Below are 23,124 nucleotides of genomic sequence, written 5' to 3' on the forward strand. Positions count from 1 at the left end.
TTAATGTTATATGATACTTCATAAGATGCACTATTTCAGGGGTGGCCAACCCGTTAAAGGCAAAGAGCCAAAATAATGGTGGACATAGCGCAAAGAGCTAAGGGAAAAAAGTTGTCAAGGAAAAAAAACAAAAAATCACCCAACCAGCTGCCCCTTTAAATGAAAACTCCGGTTTTGCTTTTTAGTCAGATCAGGCTCCCATTGGCTGGCGCCATCGTACTGTGCCATTTTGTTTTGCCACACCGGACGGCTCCCCTACAGTTGGTGAGCCCTTTGTAGAGGTGCAGGGGTGGCTTCGCGGGCCGCGGGGTACACTTCGGAAGCTGCACTTTCTGCGATAAAGAGCCGCATGTAGCTCGCTAGCCATGGGTTGGCCACCCCTGCACTATTGGGTTCAGATTTATCTCCAACTAACTGGGAATGGGAATTGTAACGGAGCAGAATTGGCCAGTGACACAAGTCAAAATTTGTGTTTTGTTCTCCAGAAATGAAACATTTTATATAGCAAAATAGACACTAACCCGCTTGCCTTGGTTGGGCTCCATTTCAGATAGCAGGTATCATGATGTTTCTAACTAGTGGGTGTGTCATCTTTATTTAAAAAAAAAATACAAACTTGATTAATTTGGCTGCAAAGTATTTTTAAACTGTGGACACACTGAAGACAACAGCAACAGTCTTAATGAAGCAAACCGTGAAAAATACTTCTCAGAACAGTTTTTAAACCTCAGACCTGAACTACACAACTCAATTAAGTTGATACAAGACAGTGTATGTCAGTCTGTCAGTGTACACACTACAGCCTTGCTCCAACAATGTAAGTGCTCTGCTGCAGCAACATAATACTGTACCTCTGTGAGAGGTGTAGGGATTGTGTCAGTGTAGTTAGGGTGATGGTATCTGTGTAGCTGCTGTGTTGCTTACATTAGCTGTTGGTTCTGGCTCTCAGCCTTTCATGCTGCTCCTTTTCAATGGATGGAAGTGCTCCGGGTGAGGATGCACACCACTGAGAGAGGGTAGTGTGGACATCAGCCACCCTAGTAAATACTTAGGGCTACAGTGTAGACATGCTCTCATTTTTAATCTGTTAATTAAACTGTATAAGTTTTTGCAGCAAACAATGAATGAAAAACCTGCAAGTCAAATCACACTTAAAACCTTGCTTCTTTCAACAGCTTTTTGTTAGTAGGCTGTTTATCTGAATTCTGTAACTTCTATTACAGTACAGAAGAAATTCCTTTGAAGATATTAGCACATAACAATTTTGTTGGACGTCTTATTGGCAAAGAAGGAAGAAACTTAAAGAAAATCGAACAGGATACAGATACTAAAATCACAATATCGCCGTAAGTGTTTCTTCAGTTAGCTTGAACTTTCAAATGCTGTGCCTCAGAAATAGCTCCTTGGGTTTTGTAAACCAAACATGCCCCCTCCCCCAAAGGATGCAGCCTCAAGGTTTACAGGGAAGGGCCTGGTGCAGAATGGCTTCAGGGAAGCAGAGCAACACAGCAGCCTTTGCTCTGCTGCCATCTCCTTGGCCAGCCCAGTTGGCAGGAAGCGGAGCACTTAGACACCAGCACAGGTTGGCTTGGGAGATGGTGGTGGAGCGGAGCAGGCTGCATAGCTTTGCTTCCCTGCAGCTTCCATTACAGAAGTGAGTGCAGGTGGGCCTGACCCCTGTTGCTGGCCTCAGCCTGCCCATGATTCCGCGTGCTAACTTGAGTATAGAGAATCATCACTTCCATAGGATGGTTAAGGCAGCTGCTGTGCGGTTCGTGTGTGTAAATTGCCTGGGGACACAGGCAGGATTTGGGGGGTTCCTATGGGGTGGGGAGCATGCAGAGACTATCTCCCCTTCCCCACCCAAGCCCCACTGCAGGGTGCCCACTGGTCTACTAGGAGGATTTGTAGACAGGCACTGCCCTAAGGTGAATTGAGTTTCAGGCTTCTGGTGTAAAGGCTGGAGTACCAGCAACTCAGACTCCCATTCCCACTGGGATTTAAGCTGTTAAACTATTCTTGATGAGTCATTGTAAACAAGGGTTGATCTAAAAATAATATTCTAGACTAGGCAAAACCCTAGTTTAGTCCATGTTTTTAAAATGCTGTTCTGAAACTGTATTATGTGCTTTTAAAACAAGGCAAACGTTTTAAAACAGATTTGAACTCTGTATAGAATGAGTTGAAATAACATTCTTATACAGCCTATCTAGGTTGGGCTTTGGAACAAGGGAAAGGAGAAAAGCCAGTGAATAAAAAAGATGAGAATAGTAGTATTTTAGGTAGTAATTCTCTGTTGGGGTTAGGACCCTTTCTGCATGAGCCCATATCAGCTGAACTGCAGTAAGATAACCTGTCTATTGTTCATTTAGACACATGTCTGAGCAAGGGATCTGGTTTCTGCTACTAGATGCTCTCACCCAGGGGTGAAAGTGACTGCTGCAGTGAGGTGAAAGGTTTGAATATTGCTATTCGTGGGTGAGAAGAATGCAAACTTCTTTGCCTGAATAAAGTTTTGAGGAGGTGAGAGCATTAAAGGAGTGGAGGCATCAAAGGAGAGGACAGAAGAGAGAAATGGGTTAGGAAACTGGATATAAAGGAGGGGGGAAACAAGAAGTGTAATGCATAAGGGAGAAAAATAAAGGAAGAAGGGGGATAAATAAGAGAGTGGCTGAGAATTTCTCTAAAGAGGGAGAATTGGAAAACAGCCTTGAAGATGAAAGAACCTGACAGTTTTTTGTAACTGGGACAAAATGTTTGAGAGCAAGGGAAATTACCAAAAGAACAAAAAGATGCTCATGACCATTAAAGTCTTCTTGAAGACAAGAGAACTGGGAGTGAAAGACATTTTGCCTGCTGTGGGGGCAGAGTGGGAAAGCAGACAGAAAAGAGGTAATCTCTCTTCCACCCCCACCCTACCCGAAGACTCCCCAGGTACTGGTGAATTAGTGAGAGCCAGTGCATTTAGGGTGTTTTATAAAATACTATGCTCTCGTGCTTTATCGGTTGAGAGCATAAGATGTTAGACTGGACTGTGTCAGAGTGCTTCACAACTGCTACTGCATGTCCCTTAGAGCGTAAAATGGTAAACCAGAAAGTTCACACCGTTCAGGTGCAATTCTGGGTGAGGGGCGTGTTTAAGGACCGTGGAGTCTGAAGTGTCAGCTCTGCGCCCAGGGGGCTTGGACAGTGGATCTGGACATTCAGATGAAGGAGCCAGATAAAAGGTCTGTGCCCTGAAAATGACCCTTAGATTGGGGAAGTAGTTGGATTCCTTTCAAGCTCCAGAGTCTTGAAACGCCATCGGGATCCAGAGCACAGGGGCTTGGATTCCCCTGACCACAATCCTAATGGGTGGCCATGAAGAGGTAATTCTTAAAGTAGACTCCCTAGGAGTACTAAGGATGTAAAAGGTTAACCAGTTAACTGGCTAACAGGTAAGCCTATCCCTAAATGGGAGTTTCTTCTTTCTCTGCTTCTTTGGACTTTTTCCCGTGCCACATACATAGTCTTGAGTGCAGGTTTCATACCCTGCCAGACCCGCCACAGGCCCTTTCCCTCAGCAACAGACATTCAAGCTGCCTCCACTGCTTGGGAGAAACCTGCATTCCTCTAAACGTAGGGTTCAGGATTTAAAAACAGATCTGAAAACTGGAGAGAGGACAGACTGGAACTTATGAAGGGCTCTTTGAGACCCACAGAAGCCATGTTACCCCCACACATCAGTTCCATCAGTCACCTCTGGTTCAGCAGTCCCTGCAGGTTCTGAGGACTCCTCAGCCCTCCCAGGAAGAAAAGACCCCACTCTCCAGATGGAGAAAAGGAGAAGGGAGTAGTCACATCCTCAATGTGGGTCTCAGGATACCTCATATCGCAATGTGAGTATTGCAGAAGCTTCCATTCCCACTGGTACTGTGACCATGATATCGACTAAGGCTATATTGCATATTGAGAGAGCATCTAGAGCAGGACCAACATCCTGGCCCCTGACTCAGTGGCTCCAAAAGCCAGAACCAAGGCGAAGGCTTTATCTGTACTATCTTCCATCGGCGGAGGTGAAAAACAGCATTCCTATTTTGGTGCAGTCTCTAATACCACCCGATATTTTTATTCCTGAGGAATCATATACAGGGTCCTCAGTATCATCCAGGCTTCTATTTCATGGGAACTTCTGAATCTTCAGAAATCCCAAATGACCGTCATTTAGAAGTCTTGAGACGTACTGTTCTGCAGAACCTAGTCCTCTTGTGGAGCCCACTTAATCTTCCATTGATTTCTTCAGTGGCGATTTATGCGCCAGTATTGACACTGTCCCCACGCAAACTCTTTGAGGATATTGAGGGATACTTCCAGCTGGTACCATTAGAGATTTGCCAGCACCACTTCACTTCACTGTCTAAGCTTAGTAACAGTGGAGGTGCATATCTCTTCAGAGCTTGGTACTGACCTGACAACTGGTACCTATGCTATTGGCCCACTTGATGGATACAGAGCGTCTGTCATAGTTCCTCTTACTTCCAGCCTCCCGTCCTAAAGATTTATGCTGCAGAAGGAGCTCATAGTAAAAACAACACCTGATTGCCTTAGCAGGTAACGGGGTCCTGCCTCATTCCTTTATGCTTCACCACATTTGGTTTACTGGAATCTGTGGGCTCATTAAGGGACCCTTCCTGTGGGGTGCCATCCCAAAAGCCCTCACAAAGACATTGACTGATGCCCTAGGTCCTGCCACCTGGATATCCCCTCCAGAGTAGGAAGCAGTGGAAGAGGAAGAAGCACCACTGTCCCTCATAGCCTCCTCCTCATGAGATGAATCTGTTGTACCTTTCCTGTCATCTTACCCTGATGACTTTGGGGCTTTTCAAGAATTCCTGAGAAGTGAGGCATACACTTTACCTATAAAGGTGATTCAAGAAATCCAGCATTCTTTGGGTGGATATCCTTCACTCATCTCCTCAGGGCAAGATTGCCTGGCCAATCAATGAAGTAAAATCCCTATTTGAACCTAGGGGGAGTTGTTTTCTCCTTCATTTGTCCCTGAAGTCTTCGTTCCTCATAACTGTTTCTTCAGCCAGGAAGACAGAGGAACTTGGAGTTGTAGTGACCGATCCACTGTCTTATTCTACTGAAATAAGGTGACTTTATGTTCACACTGTGGCTTCCTTCCTAAAGTCTCTCCTGAATTCCATAATAATCAAGAGATTCACTAGCCACTGTTTTACTCCAAGCCTCGCTCACATTGGACATTAAGATCTCTTGTCTCTTATCTTGACAGGACCAGGCCCTTTTGGTTTCTCCTAGACTCTTCATTTCTGTTGCAGAACAAATGAGGGGACATCTAGTCTCCTCCCGAAGATGATCCAAATGGGTTCCAGGTTGTGTTGTCATGCTACAGAATCTCAGGGATTAATTCCATTCTAAGAGTTACTGTTCAGTCTATTTATGTACCTGGTCTTCGCTGCACTCTTTTTACAAGCATTATGCCTTTGTGTTTGATTCCAGGACTGATGTGAGCTTTGGTGACACTGTTTTTCATTCATATTGAATCCCCTTCCTCAGCACATTATTCCATCTTAGGGGTACAGAGAGTTTTCTGAGCTGGAGCACCCATAGGGACACTACTTGGAGAAGGCGGTTACTTACCTTGCACCGTAACTTGAGTTTTTCAACATGTGTGTCCTTATTGGAACTCCACTTCCTGCTCTTTCTTCTGTGCCTCAGAATCTCTTTGGATTTTTGTGTTTGAGAAGCAACTGGAGCGGTTGTGCATCTGCCTCTCTCTTTTGGGGCCTGATAGTGTCTGTGGACCCACAGACACTGTGAACAAAGATCTCCAATCAAGAACAGATGGGTGTGTGCATGTCCGAATGTGGGGCACCCAGAGGGGCACATCTCAAAGAACTCAGGTGACTGTACAAGGTAAGTAATCTCTCCTTGCTAGGATCTGAGACTCATTTAAGCAAATCATAAACCTTTGATGCTGAAGCACATTGCACTAATTTTAGTTCAGTCTTTTGTGAGGGAAGCTTCTGTTAGAATCATGTTTGAGTTCTTCTGCAAATTGATTGTGTATGTTGCATTGTTCCAGGGCAGACCTCCGGTTTCAGAGCTCTCCAGCCTTAACTGATAAATTTGGATTGCCATCTACTGTTTGAATGGTAATTAATTACATTTCTGTTCTGTCTGCAGACTGCAGGACTTGACACTCTATAACCCTGAACGGACTATTACAGTTAAAGGCAGTATTGAAACTTGTGCCAAGGCAGAGGAAGAAATAATGAAAAAAATCAGGGAGTCCTATGAAAATGATATTGCTGCTATGAATGTGAGTGTCTTTGTTTTTGGTGTCCTCATTTCTGGACGTTTATTTCTATGAGATTCTTGAAGCCCATATTTATATAATATTGGATCCCTTTTGCATAGGAAAAACTGAGAAAATTTACTTAGATCAAAGAAATTGAATAGTTTTACTTAAACTATTCTTCCTTTGTTGTGAAGACTTGGGAAAAAGTTTTTATTTGTATTTTGAATGTTAATTTGATGCTCTAGTAGTATGAAGTATTTGAAGAAAGTGCTTTCTAGTTTCCTGATGTTGTTCTGTTTTTAACATAAGAACAATATTGCTATGTAGTAACTTTTACTCTGTAAATGAGACTTTTCTTAGTTTTGCATTTTTTTCGTGCATAGGACTGACTTTAATTTGGCAGTAAAAGTATGCCTCTCCTATTTTGGAATGTAAAAAAAGAATGCCTGTCTATAAAGATAGTTGCTTATTATCTAATGCAAAAAAGCATTACCCTGAAATTTGACAGAGTATCAGTTAGAGATCAGTGGCCCACAGAAGACTTGGGTAAACCATCATGCAAAATGTGTAAACGTGGACAAATTGCTAACTTTGAGAACAAAAGAATAGTATAAGCATGTAGGGACAAAATCAGAAAAGGTAAGGAACAAAAGGAGTTACACTCTTAACAAGGGACATGGGGACATAACAGTACATTGTATATAAGGAGCAATAAAAAGAGAAGAGAGAGCGTAGGTTCAAGGAAGGAGAGTTAATAATGGCCGATACCAAGAAGGCATGGTGTTTAATGCTTATTTTGCTTCAGTCTTCACCAAAAAAGGTTGTTGTTCTTTACACAGTGATGACAACAAAGGGGGAAAAACACAAACCAGGAAAGGAATAGAAACTATTCAGAAATATTTATGTAAGTTAGGTGTATTCAAATCTGCAGGACCTGATGAAATTCACCCCTAGTGTACTTAAGGAATTAGCTGAACCAGTCTCAGAACTGCTAGTGATATTATCTTTAAGGACTCATAAAGGGAAGGTGAGAGTCCCAGAGGACTCGAGAAGGCAGGTATGTTTTTAAAAGGCTACAAAGAGGACCCAGGGAACTTTAACCACATTAGCCTAACTTGAATATTTGGAAAGATACTGGAACAAATTTATAAAATGGATTTTAATGACTGAGAGGATAATAGGATAAGTAGTACCCAATATGGATATGTCAAGAACACATCATGCCAAACCAACTTAAATTTTCTTTGATGGAGTTCCTGGCCTACTGAATAAGGAGAAGATGTAGTTGTGACTTTTTTGTGACTTTTTTTTGTCTATGCATGGAATAGATTATATGCACCAATATGGAGATGATGTGTGACAGATCACCTCCATATCCATGCACATGAGAAAATTGATTCTGCACATGGATGATCTGTGGCGGGAATGGGGCCAAGGGGTTTGAAAAGTGGGAGGAGGCTCATGGTTGGGGGGGGAAGGAGGGCTCTGGCTGGGGGTTCAGGCTCTGGGGTTGGGCTGGAGATGGTAGGTTTGGAGCCAGAAGGTTGGGGTGTAGGGTTGAAGGCTGTGAGGGCACTAGGTCTGGAATGGGGCTGGGGATGAGGGGTTTTGGGTACCGGCTCCCATGAGGGAGAGGAATCTCCCTTCCCCTACCATCTTCTTTCACTGCAGCAGCAGCTCTAGGCCCAGTGAGAGGCACCTCTCTGCCAGCTGTAGCAGCTTCAGTGAGGCTGGGTTGGGCTGGAGGAGGGGTGCCTCTCTGCTGGCTATGGCAATGAGGGGAGAACTTTGAGAAGGTGCCTATCCCCCAGGCATGGTAGCTCCCCACTCTGGGGTGAAGGAAGAGGGATCTCTCCCCCTGACTGGACAACTCCATGTGCGGCAGCCCCTAGTCCCTGCACAAGGCTTATTAGGCAGTTGCCCAGCTTAGAGGGAGCTCTAGTCCAAGGTATGGTACTACTCAAAATTTTCTTTAATGTCTTGGATGATAAGGTGAAGTATGTGTTGATATTTGACACCAAGGCGGGAGGTGTTGTAAGTACTTTGAAGAACTGGATTGAAATTAAAAAAAAAAGAAAAAAGACCTTCATAAATTGGAGAATTATCTGAAATCAATCAGATGAAATGCAAAACTCTACACTTAAGAAGGAAAGCCATCAAATGGACAACTACAACATAGGGAATAATTAGCTAAGCAGTAGTGCTGCTGAAAAGAACCTAGGGCAGTAGTTTTCACCCTGTGGCCCATGGAACCCTGGGAGTCCATATATACCAAACTGTACTATGTCTAAGATTTCCAAAGTGGTCTGCAAATGAAAAAAAAATTGAAAATCACTGATATAGCAGTTATGGTAGATCACAAGTTGAATGCTAATCAGAAGTGTGGTGCATTCACAAAGGCTAGCATGAGCAGGGGTATATTAACAGAAGTCTCAGACCTAAGACATGGCAGGTAATTTTTCTGCTCTACTATTCATCATTGTTGAATCTTCACCTGCAGTACTATGTCCAGTTCTAGGCACCACCTTTTAGTAAAGATGGTGACAAATTGGGGAGTGTCCAGCAGAGAGCAACCAAAATGATAAAAGGGAATAAGGATAGGTTAAAAGAACCAGAGCTGTTTGTTCTCAAGAAAGAAGACTAGAGAATGATAAATCTTCAGTATGTTACAGCTGTTATAAAGAGAATGGTAGTCGATTGTTCTCCATGTCCACTGAAGATAGGACAAGACATTATCTACTTAATCTACAGCAAGGGAGATTTAGGTTAGATATTAGGAACAACTTTTTTAGCTCTTAAGATAGATAAATTATGGAATAGTAGGTTTCTGAAGGAGGTTGTTGAATCCCCAATTACTGGAGGTTTTTAAGAACAGTTTGGAGAAATTCCTGTCAGGATTGGTCCAAGTATAATTGTTCCTGCATCCGTGCACAGGGTTGGACTAGATGACTTCTTTAAGTCCCTTCTAGCTCTAAATTTTTAAGATTCTATGGACAAATTCATAGATATAAACACTTAACCAAAACATTTTGTGCTGGGTGTCAGGTGGAAAATGTCTTTCAGTTGCCATTGTTTTCCGATTGTCCACAGTGATCAGAAATACCAGAGCTGCGTCTTCATAACCTTCGTAGTGGGTGGGAAGTATGTTGGTTTCTTTTCTAATGGTTTACAGTATTGGATAGATTTTTGTTCAGTCATTCCAAATTGGTTTGTTACATTATAACCACAGTTTTTAGCATGGTCTTTGGCAATAAAGGAAACCCTAGCTGCTAATGTCCCACAGTTTTCTTCTAGTAGTGACCATTAATGGGGTTGCTATAACAGGTTTAATACGTCAAATTGTATTGCAGGAAAATAACTTAGTGGAGGAGAGGGACAGAGGGGAGGAGGAGGAGGGAAACTGGAGCTTGACTGAAGAATCTGGAGCTGTTAGAATTCTACAACACCTCATAGTAGGCATGGTCAAATCACCCAGGAACAGTCTATTCTGGTTGTCCTCAACCTGTGGGCTGCTTGCGGCTCAGTCGGCAAACAGCTGTGGCCAGACTGAGATTCTTACGGGCATACAGGCAGTATATATGTTGTGTGGCTGCAACCCATTTAACACAGAGCTGCTTCCGCAGACCACAGTGATAAATAGTTTGAAAACCACTGATCTAGTGACATACAGCTTCTTTATAGTTAATGTTCATCCTGGGAGCACTGTGGGGAAATTTAACACTTAGCCCTCTGCAGTCCACTTGCAGTTTTAGCGATGTGGGAGGTAAGGAGAATTAGTGGTTATGGGTGAAGCGTCTCTGTTTCTAAAAGGCTATTGAATTTCTATCATCAAGCCAAGCAGGCTATTGTTTTTGTACCTCATTCCTAAGCATGCAATCTAAAGGTCTACCTGTCACTTGGATTTCTTTTCTCCAATCTTGTGGTCTATTTAATTGAAAAATAAAGATGTAGTGAGAGACCTCTGTTGGTCCATCACATTAGAGCCAAGCTTGTAACCCTTTTGCCTAAGTGAGCTATCTGGTTTATAGATCTGAAATCTGGATCCTCAAGAATGAAGTTTTAAAATAGCCTCTTTTGTAAAGATACCAAAGTTTTATTATGTTGTCTGAACTAGGATTTTGATGAAGTTTAACAACTTGCATTGTAAAGTTAAATAATTCTTCTTCTGTTGCAGCTTCAAGCACATTTAATTCCTGGATTAAATCTGAATGCCTTGGGTCTGTTCCCACCTTCTTCTTCAGGAATACCACCTCCCTCAGTCGGTGTTGCCTCTGCTGCTGCTGCTACTTCATATCCACCATTCGGGGTAAGAGAAGTCATCTTACTTTTGGCTATGTTATGTTGGCCAAAGGTTTGACTACTGTTGAAGAGTAACAGTAAATATAAGGTGATTCTGTTAAAGCTTAAAAAAAACATTGCAAAGGACCATGTATGTCAGTATTCTGACAACAGTTTACTGGTAGCAGAGTTCTGCTGTGTTTTTACTTGAGGTAATATGCAGGGTTTATTTGCTAAATGCTTTCAGCTTGGCTGGTTTATCCTGTTACCACATGAAAATTATTTAAGGTGCTTGCAGAAGAGTAAAATGCTCTGTGTGCTTTGATGTTATCTATGATTAAATTATCAGTGAAATAAAAAAGTAAGATTTGGAAAATTATGGAACCCTGTTATCTAATCACATATACAGATTTTCTTGTATATGTTTGCAGAAAAATAAGTGCAAATTTTCTCTCTTAAATGAAATAGAAAAAACACATGGTTGGAGGTTACAAGAAATAAAACAATCTATATGAAACTGTCCCTCCTATTTGGATTCTTACCATGACAAAAATATGGCATTTGATAAATTAGAATTTAATGTAGCAAAAATAAATTTTTCCTTGATTACAACATTTTTGAGTCTGCATAAAACCTACTGTATACAGCAACACTAAATACTGTAGAACCTCAGAGTTACAAACACCAGATTTATGAACTGACCAGTCAAATCATATACCTCCTCATTTGGAACCAGAAGTATGCAATGCAGTAGTAGCAGCTTGCATACACACACACAGTACTGTATTAAATGTACACTACTAATAAAAGGGAAAGCAGCATTTTTTCATAGTAAAGTTTTAAAACTCAAAGTCAATGTTCATTTGTAAACTTTTGAAACTACAACCATAATGGTTTGCGAAGCGTTATGAACAACCTCCATTCCTGAGGTGTTTGTAACTCTGAGAGTCAGTATACAGGCAGTCCCCAGGTTACATGGATCCGACTTACATCGGATCCCTACTTACAAACGGGATGAGGCAACCCCGCACTAGCTGCTTCCCCCCAGCAGACTAGGGAGACGCGAAGCTAGCGCCCCCCCCCCAGCAGACCAGGGAGACGCGGAGCGGCTTTTCTCAGCAGACACCTCAGCTTGAGAATAAAGGACTGAGGGAAGTGAGGTGTGGGAGAATAAAACTGAGCTCTGGAGAAATGTTTGGCTAGAGTTTCCCCTACAATATGAGCCAGTTCCGACTTACATACAAATTCAACTTAAGAACAAACCTACAGTCCCTATCTTGTACGTAACCCGGGGACTGCCTGTACTGCTGTTTTATACAAATCAATCTATTGGAAGGTGTGTTAGGATAGTATAAAACTCTCTGAAAAATGTGTGAGGATTGATGGTGTGTTCTTGTTTGAATTCTTTGCTCTTTAATCATAGAACCATAGAGCTGGAAGAGACCTCAGAAGGTCATCAAGTCCAGCCCCCTGCTTTAGGCAGGACTATTCCCAACTAAATCAACCCAACCAGGGCTTTGTCAAGCCGAGACTTAAACACCTCTAGGGATGGAGACTCCACTACTTTCCTAGGTAACCCATTCTAGTGCTTCACAACCCTCCTAGTGAAATAGTTTTTCCTAATATCCAACCTGGACCTTTCCCACCACAACTTGAGACCATTGCTCCTTGTTCTGCCATCTGTCACTACTGAGAACAGCAGTAGTTAATGTTCTTAGGTGGAGTGTTTGCCTGTTCCATAGTAATATTTTGCATCACATGGACCCTGCAGGAATCATTCTAACAAGGGAAAGTTCTAGTCTGCAAACTCTGGAGTTTTGGAGGCAGGGAGGTGGTAATTTTTGACCACGCCTCTATCACTAGCCTCCATGGTTACCAACTCAGTAACCATGTAACAATCAGTAAAAGATTGTTAGGTTTTCAAAATGAACTATAGAACAAGCAATGGGTAAGACTGTATAAAGCCAATAGACCTGACTGAATTCTTCACCATCATCTTCACTGAGAATCATCTAGAGTTAAATTTACTTTTAAATGTATTAATATTGCAAAACACTCAATGGGCAAAATATGCAGGGCTGCCTACTGGCTTTGGATGCCCTGTGTCAAAATCAAGGCTTGGCGGCTGCTTTGCCAGAGGGCTTTCTTGGCAAATCTCTATATCTCTATCGCTGTATTTTCCATACATGCTGTACATGAAACCAAATTCACCATGAGATAAGAACTAATGAGCTTGAACAAATAACTGAATTAAGACTGATTCATAACTACATATTATACTAGGCATTTCTTTAATATTTTTCCCAGAGAAGGAAGCCAAGGACATGTCACTGACAGAATAAATGCCTCACTCATAACCTTGTTGATGGGAATGAATGATTAGTGTAGGGAGGTTCTATACTGAACATAGTTTTTCATGTTAGTAACCTTATCAGGAAAATGTTTCAAAGGAGAGCCTGGGAGGCAGTTTATGCTATATTTATTCCCAACTATCGTACTATTAAAAGCAGTACCTCCATAAAATTTCATTAGCATTGACTATGAAACTAACCCAAAATACTTTTTCGGATCAAAAACTTAGACATGGCATCATTGCTTTGCACAAAAATGTCTTCCATAGAAGCTGTTGATGTGTCTTTTAAAAGTGATGGTTGGTTTGTTTATGCTGGCAATCAGTATTTCTCTTAGCAGTGGTAATTATCAATTTTACTTTTTTTACTTTTCTCCTTTACCTGAACATGCAAGCTGTCATGCTACGCCTGCAAGAAGTCTTTGTCTTGTTCTGTCGTATTCCTCTCTTAGCAATTTCTGTTTTGCTCCCCCCACCCCTTTTTTTTTTTTTTAAACTAAATTGCTACTTCCAATATATTTCTCTTTGAGTGCTGAGTTTGGGAACTTCCAGCTACCTTTTTTTAAGTTGGCAACATCATTACACTTTTGTCCTATTTTTCTCTATTGATCCATCCGTGCCCTTTTGACTCCTCCATTCTAGCACCACAAAACCCCCTCCCTTTAGAATTCTGGCAGGTGTCCAAGTAGAAGATTTCTGCAATAGGACATCAAAATACTGGGAAAGCCCATTAAGAGGCAAGTGCTATTTTATAATAATAATATAGAATTTTTGCAGCTGGGAAGTAGCACAGGCTATGGCATGAGTTTTTAAAACTTGCTTCCCCATCATGCTGCTACACTGTCACAGCCTCTTAAATATGCTGTTGTCCCAACTGTTAGCACAACTGGGAGTCGGATTGCATGGTAAGTAGATATGCAAAAAGCTAAGCAATACATTGGTAGAGACAAAGGGTAGGCAGCTTGGAACGTCAAGTTGGGGATCACTCTTGGAGGTTGAAAATTGGGACTGGCAACAGGAATGGGGTAGGGTGTAGTCTACTTGCATGGGGGTATCTGAACAAGGCTTCCATACCTTTGACCCTTTGGTGCTTTGATAAGTCCTGCTGCTTGAAGTCGGAGTGGTTAGTTACTTTCTGATGGCGAGTGGCAGTGCTGAACTGAGCAGGGGGAGAAGAAGTAAGTCACTAAGGCTACGTCTAGACTGCAAGCCCCTTTCGAAAGAGGCTTTTGAAAAAGATACTTTTGAAAAAACCTCTTTCGAAAAAGAGTATCTAGAATGCAATCAGTACTTTCGAAAAAGCAAGCCGCTTTTTCAGAAGAGAGCACTCAGGCAGTCTGGATGCTCTCTTTCGAAAAAGCAGAGTTTGGATTACATAGCGCTTTTTTCAAAAGAGCACTTTCGAAAAAAGGCATTACAGGCAGTCCCCGGGTTACGTACAAGATAGGGACTGTAGGTTTGTTCTTAAGTTGAATCTGTATGTAAGTCGGAACTGGCATCCAGATTCAGCCGCTGCTGAAACTGACCGCCAATTCTGACTTACATACAGAATCAACTTAAGAACCCCAAGCGTCCCCAAGTCAGCTGCTGCTGAAACTGATCAGCAGCTGATTCCAGGAAGCCTGGGGCAGAGCAACTCTGCCTCAGGCTTCCTGTAGTCAGCGCTGGTCAGTTTCAGCAGAAGCTGACTTGGGGACGCCTGGGGCAGAGCAGCTGGGGTGCTGCTGGGTTGCTCCAGTAGCGCCGCTCCTCGGCACTACTGGAGCAACCCAGCAGCACCCCATCTGCTCTGCCCCAGGTGTCCTGATTCAACCGCTGCTGAAACTGACCAGCAGCGGCTGAATCAGGACCAGAGCAGCTGGGGTGCTGCTGGGTTGCACCAGTAGCACCCAGAGCGGCGCTGCCTAGTCTGCTGGCGGGGAGGGCGTACTAGCTGCGCCCCCCCCACCCCAGCAGACCAGGAAGACTCGGGCGGCGGACCGAGATGCACCGCGGTCCCGCCGCCTGGGTCCTCCGCGGCTTTGCTCCCTGTCTCCCTGGTCTGCTGGAGACCAGCAGACCAGGGAGACGGGGAGCGCCTCTGAGGACGCCGGCAGCGGAGCAGCCCAGGCGCGCCTGGGGTGCCTCGCTGCCTGAGCCCCCCCCCCCCTTTGCAAAGCGCGGGGAAGCCGGCAGCAGGGCAGTCCAGGCGCGCCTGGGGTGCCTCGCTGCCTGTGCGCCCCCCCCCCCTCCCCCCGCGGCTTTGCAAAGCGCGGGGAAGCCGGCGGCGGGGCAGTCCAGGCGCGCCTGGGGTGCCTCGCTGCCCGAGCCCCCCCCCCCCCCCGCGGTTTTGCAAAGCGCGGGGAAGCCGGCAGCAGGGCAGTCCAGGCGCGCCTGGGGTGCCTCGCTGCCTGTGCGCCCCCCCCCCCTCCCCCCGCGGCTTTGCAAAGCGCGGGGAAGCCTGCGGCGGGGCAGTCCAGGCGCACCTGGGGTGCCCTGCCGCCGGCTTCCCCGCGCTTTGCAAAGCCGCGCGGGTGGGGGGGGGGGGGGGGGGGGCTCGCGCAGCAGGGCTGCCCCGCTGCCCGAGCCTCTGCCCCTCCGCGGCTTTGCTCTGCGTCTTCCTGGTCTGCAGACCAGGAGACGCAGAGCAAAGCCCCAGAGTACATGGGTGGCAGGACCGCGAGGTCCCGTAGTCCGTGTACTCTGGGGCAGCCCCGTTCGTAACTGCGGATCCGACGTAAGTCGGATCCGCGTAAGTCGGGGACTGCCTGTATTCCTCGTAAAACGAGGTTTTCCGCGGTCAAAAAACTTGCTGCATTCTTTCGATTGACTTTCGAAAGAACGCAGCAGCAGTCTAGATGCAGGGGAAGTTTTTTCGAAAAAACCCTGTAGTCTAGACACACCCTTACTTGGCAAAGTCAAGAGCCTTGAATAGAGGCAGCTAACAGGAGTGGCTTGGAAGTAGTTGATCAGGGCGGAGGGCTGTCCTTCCAGATTCAACTCTGTGTGTGTGTGTGTAATTTCACAATGGGCAATAATGGTATTGTAGTGATGGCTTGCAACAGAAGTCTTGGGGTTTTTTTCTTACCTGAGCTGGAAAGGATTCCTGTGCATGAAGTGCAGATAAGTGGCTGTGCTGGAAGAAAAGATCCTTGGATTGGAAAGGCAAGGGGTATATGATTGAGAATCAGACAAGCTGGGTTGTTCCTAGATATCCAGGTTTGGGAAACATCCATACTGCAGATTCCAGAAATTGGTCAGTGTTGGAGACAAGATCCTTGTCTAGATGGACCATTGGTCTGACCCACAATGGCTGTTATTGTATTTAATGCTTTATCCATCTCTCTCTTTCCTCTTGAGTGCATCTACTAGTGGAACAAAACTGGGGCAGAAATGGTGCAGGATTTGGCATAATAATGCATATAGCAGGGGATTAGGCTAGAGGGAACAGGCATTATTGGGTGAGAAGGGAACAGGATCTAGGAAAGGAGGATGAGAACAAATAGGAGCAAGTCAAAGGGGTGAAAATTCAGGGGAGAAAAGAGCAGATGGAGACAAGAGGAAACTCCAAGTAAGTTTTATAGGACAGGAAGAAGGGCACAAAGCTGGGGCACAGGACAGGCACAGAACATACCAAGGGAGGTTAATAAGAACCATAGGGGACAGGACACCACACCAGAGGTGCCTAGAGGAAAGAACCAAGGAGATCAGGAGGCAGCCAGACTTTTTGGCTGCAAGTTTCTGCCTGAACTTTATTTAGAGATCTTAATTAGTAGCATCCAGTTTCAACACGAATTTGAGAATTTGGTGGTTTTGTGCAGCCAGGTGGGGTGGTTATCCCACTGATCTGAAGTCACACCTGGTTTGTTGTTCACAATATCCTCTGCCTACCTGAAAGTTAAAGTAATGTGTATGTAATCTGCCTGCACCAAGGCTATGTTTAAACTACATTCCTCTTTAAAAAGAAGAATGTAAATGAAGCCAATGGAAAATGCAAATGAAGTGCGGATTTACAAATCTCACGCTTCATTTGCATAATTGCATAAAAGCGCTTTTTCGAAAGTTTTTCGGAAAAAAAAAAACAGTCTAGACGGGGTTCTTTAAAAAAAAAAACACACACACAAAAAGCTTTTTTGAAAGAACCCGTACTCCTGAAAAAATGAGGTGTACGGGTTCTTTCGAAAAAGGGGTTTTTTCCCTCCAAAAGAACCTCATCTAGACTGTTTCTAGATGTGCTCTCACGTGATTATGTGCTCTCATAGTGCTCTCACATGATTATGCAAATGAAGCGTGAGATTTGTAAATCTGCACTTCATTTGAATTTTTGATCGGCTTCATTTACATTCCTCTTTCGAAAGAGAAATGTAGTTTAGACATTCCCCAAGTGAGCACGCTGCAAGGATTCACTTGGAAGGGAAATTACCTGGTTCCTTTTCCAGGGAAAGTCAGGGAGTCAGATACTTGCTTTTAAAAAAGCAAAGTAGCTTGTGAAATGAATCAGGTAGTGCACATTTGTATTCTTTATGCTGTATTAGCACCTTTACATTTTGGGTTACATTATATCAGTTCAAAATGATGCATACAGCTTTCTTTCCTTTTTTTAAAAAAAAGGCCTTCTCACAAGTGTGCGCCCTCATTAGTGAGTCAGGCTGATAAATTGTGCTTTCTTTTACTCCTGCACTCCTCCTACAGGATGGGAAAGGTTGAGACAACTTTCTGTAGCCAGTGTTACTTTCCTGCAGAAGAGGTGGTGACCAAGAGGGATCTCTCTTCCCACCCCCTCATACACACACTCATCACAGGAGAAGAGCTCTGAGTTGTCAAGCTGAAAGTGATCTCCTGTCTCACTTAAGAATATGTGAGGAAATGCTTGCTGTCCTGTTCCATGAAAATAGCCTGAGGTATTGGGCCTGGGTGAGGGGAAAGTAAACTGCTTCTATTCCTACAGCAACTGAATGTGAAGTTTTACCTGAAGTTTGGCTTTTGAGATACAGGGGTTAAGAGATAAGTTCTTGCAAATAGCATGTTTAAAACCAGTGTCTTGTGCACCTGTTCATTTCATTCACTATAATTCTTCTGAGTTGCATTACAGTACTCTGGTCATTTAGGATATGTTAGTAAACAGCAGATGGTGCTGTTGTGAGAAGTGGTCCTACAGCCAAAACAGGCAGGGTTTTAGATACAGTTGTGGGGAGGATATGCATTTCTCTAGCTTTCTTTACCTCAGTTGGACCTCTGTGCAACGGGGGACCATGCTTGGTTAACATCAGAAAGAGCCAAAGCCAATGAGCAAGTCTTGGTGGACTGATGTGAGGTTGAAAAATCGCCTTCAGTGATTGATTCCAAATGAGTAAACTGTGGATTCTAAGGCTGCAGTTTGCCTGATTTCCTCAACACCCCCCCCCTTAAGTTCACTCATGCTGCTATTCACGCCTTACAACATAGAAGAAGAATTTGCTTCACTCTGCTGCATTCTGCTCTATCTTGTCTGATCTGTCTACCTCATGGAGCCAAATGAATGGCTCTCTCAACAGCAGGCCTGCTAACCAGGAGGAAGCATTTGGGGGGGTGGGGAGGCAAAGAGGGCAACTGCTGTTGGGCCCCGTGATTCTAAGGGGCATAGGGTTACACATTGCAGAGCCCCAGGCAGTGTAATCCCCGTTCCTACAGGGTGTGTGCCCTCTCCCCTCCCACCTGTCTGTCAGCTTGCCTGCACAGCAGTGCAAAAGTTTCTCATCCCTTTCATGCCTTTGACTCCTTCCATGCTGAAGTGGCTGGGTTCCTGGTGACTGAGTGACAGGAAACACTGTTTCCAGAAATGCTCAGACAGTAGGGGAGAAGGGCTGGCAGTCAGTGGAATGGACAACAGTGAAACTGGCACAGTGAACAACAGAGAGCTGGCAAGCTAGCAGCTTGATTTTTTTTCATTGTGTTGGAACCTCTGGAGCTGTTCTTGGTAGACCCTTTGACAATTTTAAGACTACTCCCATATTTCTAGGAATCACTGGCTAAACACAGACCCTGACCATTGTTAAACAAAAATGCTTCCATAATTCAACTTTGAACCAGTTTGTCCTAAGTTCTCTTTGAGATTCTCTTACTCTGGATCAAGAAATGGATTTTTTTTTAGCTTAATTGGATCTAAGAAACTCTGTGAAAGGAAAAACTTGTTTGGAATAAAATATAATTTCCTGGTGGCCCACTAAATCCTGAGCTGCCAGCTTCAGTGCCCTCTAAACGAAGGACTAGACGGGACCCACTCCTTGGAGCCCATAAGCACCATTCTTTAAGCTGACCAGCAATTGCCTCTACTGTGTGCTCAGCCCCTGCTGTCTTAGTGACGGAAACTAGGCTTCCTGCTTGGTGCAGATTAGAGATGTAAAATGCTAATTAATTTGCTAACTGGTTAAACATATTGTTTAAAAGGGGGTCAAGCAGGGGGGCTGCTCCTACCTGCTGCTGGTCTGGAGCCCCACTTCCTCCCGTCCTCCCTCTGCAGGCAAGATCTGCTCTGGCATCTCAGGCCTGCTGCAGGCAGGGGCTGCTCCATCCCAGGTAGAGCAGCTCCTGTCCGTGGTCATGGTGGGTGTTCTCTCTAAGCTGCGCAGCAGCACAGCTTCACAGGTCATTTATCAGCCTTGCCCATTCAGAGGCTCAGGGTCCATGCATGGAGCTCACCAACAGGGCGGGGCCAATTAATCACCTGTGAAGCTGTGCTGCCACACAGCTTAAAGAGAACACTGTCCATGTCCCCCTCTCCTCCCACGCACCCCAGTTAAATCTTCACATCCCTAATGCAGATACTGACACAATACTTCTGAGCTGTCCCTAACTTTTTAAAGAAATATTTTAGCTATTTTAAAACTTGGTGGAACAATAGACCTTCTGGGATGTTTTCAGAGACTGATCAGAAAACTTGGTTCTTTGCTCCCCAGTTCCTTAGAAGCAGCAGAATTATTACAGACCAAAATCTGTGGCTATTCAGATCCTGAGTGTAAACCAAAGACTTAATAGGCAACTTGCCAAGAGCTCAAGGGATACATTGAACTTGCTTGTAAACTACCATATGTTTTACATCCAAAGAAATTGTCTAGAATAGGTATTTCTGTTGTGGCCGTCAGTACAGTATTTGCTTTAGTATTTAAGCACTAAATACAACTTCATGACCTTATTAAATCAGTTAACAATAGACCTTTTTCACCCTGTTCCATAACTCACTGTTACTTTGATTCCCCCTCACCACTTTTTCTGTCATCTGTCCAAGATTAAAGAATGGTGGCTGGTTCTTAGTCTTCATTGATGAATAGTAACTTTTGTGAAGACATGGGATTTGTCATTTTCTGAAAACAGGCGTGTCTCTGAGGGATGCCCTATTGCAAGGTTGTCAGAACACATAAGGAACTAGCTCAAGCAATCTCAGAACTGCTATCAGTTATTTTGAGAACTCAGGGAGGACAGGTCCCAGAGAACTAGAAAATTCCAAAACCAAACATGATACCTATCTTGAAAAAAAGGGAAAGAGAGCACCTGAGGAATTATAGACCAATCAGTTCATACCCATGACTGACAGAAGTGTCATAGACTAGTGTGGACAGCACTTTGTTGGCAAGAGATGCTCTCCTGGCCACTTAGCTACCACTGTTTATTAGGAGTGATTTAATTATGCTGGTGAGAGAACCAGCATAGGTAAGAGTCCTGCATGGATACAAAATTAGTATCTGCATCTGCAAAAATGATCCATAGATACAAAGTGGACAGACCTGGATTTGCAGGGCTCTAAGCACTGAGTGGCTACACACAAGGCCTTACAGCTGTGCAACTGCAACAATACAGCTGTGCTGCAGTAAGGTCTGTAGTGTAGACAAAGCTTTGGCCTGAAATCAATAAGATGAAGTTCAGGAAAGACAAACACAAATTGCTACATTTACAAAGAAAAAATATCAAGTACATAACTATAGAATGGTGGGGACTAACTAGCTAGGCAGTGGTACTGCTGAAAAAAATCTGGAGGGTATAGTGACTCACATTGACTATGAACCAAGTTCATGATACAGTTGCAAACAAAGCAAGCATCATTCTTAACGGGTGTTGTATGTAAAACACAAGGCAACTGTTTCCTTTTAGTTAGCATTGGTGAGGCCTCAGTTGGATTAGTGTGTCCAGGTCTGATGCCCCCCTCTTGGAAATATGCAGAGTCCAGATAATAGCAACAAAAAATTAAAACTTTTAGAGAAGGCTTTAGGGCTGTTAAAAAGTGGACCATGATAAGTCATTCACCATGCCTTCTGAAGGTAGGTCAAGAAGTAATCTGCAATAAGGAAGATTTAGGTTGGATACTGGGAAAAAATTTCTAACTTGAAGTATTAAGTACTGGGATAGGTTACCAAACGCGGTGCGGAATTCCCATCATAGGAGGTTTTTAATAACAGGTTAGACAAACTCTTGTCAGGGATGGCCTAGGTTTGTTCAGATCTTCCTTGTCACCTCCCTATGATTCTGTGTCTGTTCCTCCTCTGCTTCTGAGAATTACAGTCTTAGCAGCATTCTTGATGGGTGCAGGTCTTTTTGTGCTTTGCAGCAATAAAGGATATCTCTTAATATAATCAGGCTCTAGTCCATTAAGGGCTTTAAAGCTTAGGGCCAAGATCTGGAGTCAGACTGACGCAGTGGAGCGTGTAGAGCACTGGTGTGACTTCCCCCCCCTTAGAACTGGCTGCTGAATAGTATTCAAGTTGGTCTCCATGTGTCTTTCAGTGCCAGGTGTTAAATTAGAGTAGTCTAACCTGGAGGTGAATTCCTTGCTCATTGTGTAGATGAAATGCAATAACCTGGACAACTAGATTATGGAAAAAGGCTTTTCTTATTTGTGGTATGTTCTCTGTGTGACCAAAACGTGTGCATCATCTGATAAAACACACAGATGCTGTACCACCTTAGTGATTGGAAAGTAGCTTCTCTCAGTGGAGAACAAAGTTATGTGTTCCAATTAACTCCTTGATTGTTTCCCTCCTCCTGAAAGCATTACTTCTGTATTACATGGGTTAAGAGTGAGCCAGTTTTTCATCCATGTGGCAATCTCCGAGATTGAATATGAGAGTCAGTATGGTGAGAGGTGAAGTTTTATAGGCATTCAAGTCTTAAAGGATATCTCACCTATGAGAACCCAGTGCCATGCTGAAATGTAGTTTATTTTCACATTAGTAGGAATACTGCCAAGTGTTGGGGAGGTCCTGAGTGCTACTAAGAATCCTATTCTCCCCCACTTCCAGGACTCTTATAATAGATAGGGATGGACACTAAGATATTTGTTTCCAGGATGGAGGCTTGTCTGCAGTTGAAGAGGTGAACAACATACCTACTTTATTTTTTTGACGGCATTCATAATTGAAAATTAATTTGCTCCTTCTATCCTTACCTTGAAGATAGAGAATACTAGCAAATGGTTTTAGAATTGGAGGATAAAGTCTAAATCAGTTCTGGATAAACTAGAAAGCTAGGGAACAGCAGACTTGGGGTTCTAGCTTATTAGGCTACATTGACCATATCACTTTATCTAATATACCAAATAGTGACCTAGGAGGGATTTACAAGAATGTTATAAATCTCAGTGAATGTCACATTGGGCCCATATAGAAACATCTTAAATAAGCTTTTCTTAACGAGCTTCTTGTTTCTAATTTAAGGCTTGAACATTGAATCTTGGTATTTGGGGCTGGGAGAGGGGGATAAACCCAGATTTTTTTCACCAGTGTCAAAAGCTTACTTTGTATAAATGCATCGATTCTTATTGTAAAGGTCTTCCAGGATACTAGATTTAATATTAGTTTCCCCTTACTGCAAACTTTTATTACAAAATAAATAAAAGCATTTACTTGTAGCTGTAGGCCAATGTAATTCTCCAAAGTGCATTGAAAAAGTGTGGTTTAAATTTTAGTTTGGGGCCTGATAGCGGTTGAATAAAACAGTTAATCAGTTTCTTATGAAGTTTTGCGCATTCTGAAGACCAAGTGAGTCACTAGTATTGAAAAATATAAATCTGCTTTGCTTTAGTGAAGGTGAATGAGATTCTGGGAGAGGGGAAATGGCAAAGAAGCACTTAACATAGTGCCTGTTGCACACAGATTCTGTTTGATTAAGTGGATTTGCTCTGTATATTTTTAAAAAAATACTATGCTAGGTTGGAGCCAAACCCTTTGGCTGGGACTGCTTCAGG

General features: G+C 43.6%; 1 protein-coding gene across 1 annotated transcript in view; it reads left to right on the forward strand.

Annotated features, from left to right (window-relative positions):
- IGF2BP3 (insulin like growth factor 2 mRNA binding protein 3) overlaps window positions 1–23,124 on the forward strand; it is a 179,633-nt gene that overhangs the window by 132,403 nt on the left and 24,106 nt on the right. Inside the window, exons 9-11 of the mRNA XM_075922211.2 lie at window positions 1,224–1,346; window positions 6,190–6,325; window positions 10,479–10,610. Of these exons, the coding sequence (XP_075778326.1) occupies window positions 1,224–1,346; window positions 6,190–6,325; window positions 10,479–10,610 (391 nt within the window). The remainder of the gene's footprint in view (window positions 1–1,223; window positions 1,347–6,189; window positions 6,326–10,478; window positions 10,611–23,124) is intronic.

This window comes from Pelodiscus sinensis, chromosome 2 (genome assembly GCF_052426305.1).
Source record: "Pelodiscus sinensis isolate ZL-2025 chromosome 2, ASM5242630v1, whole genome shotgun sequence".
NCBI lineage: Eukaryota > Metazoa > Chordata > Testudines > Trionychidae > Pelodiscus > Pelodiscus sinensis.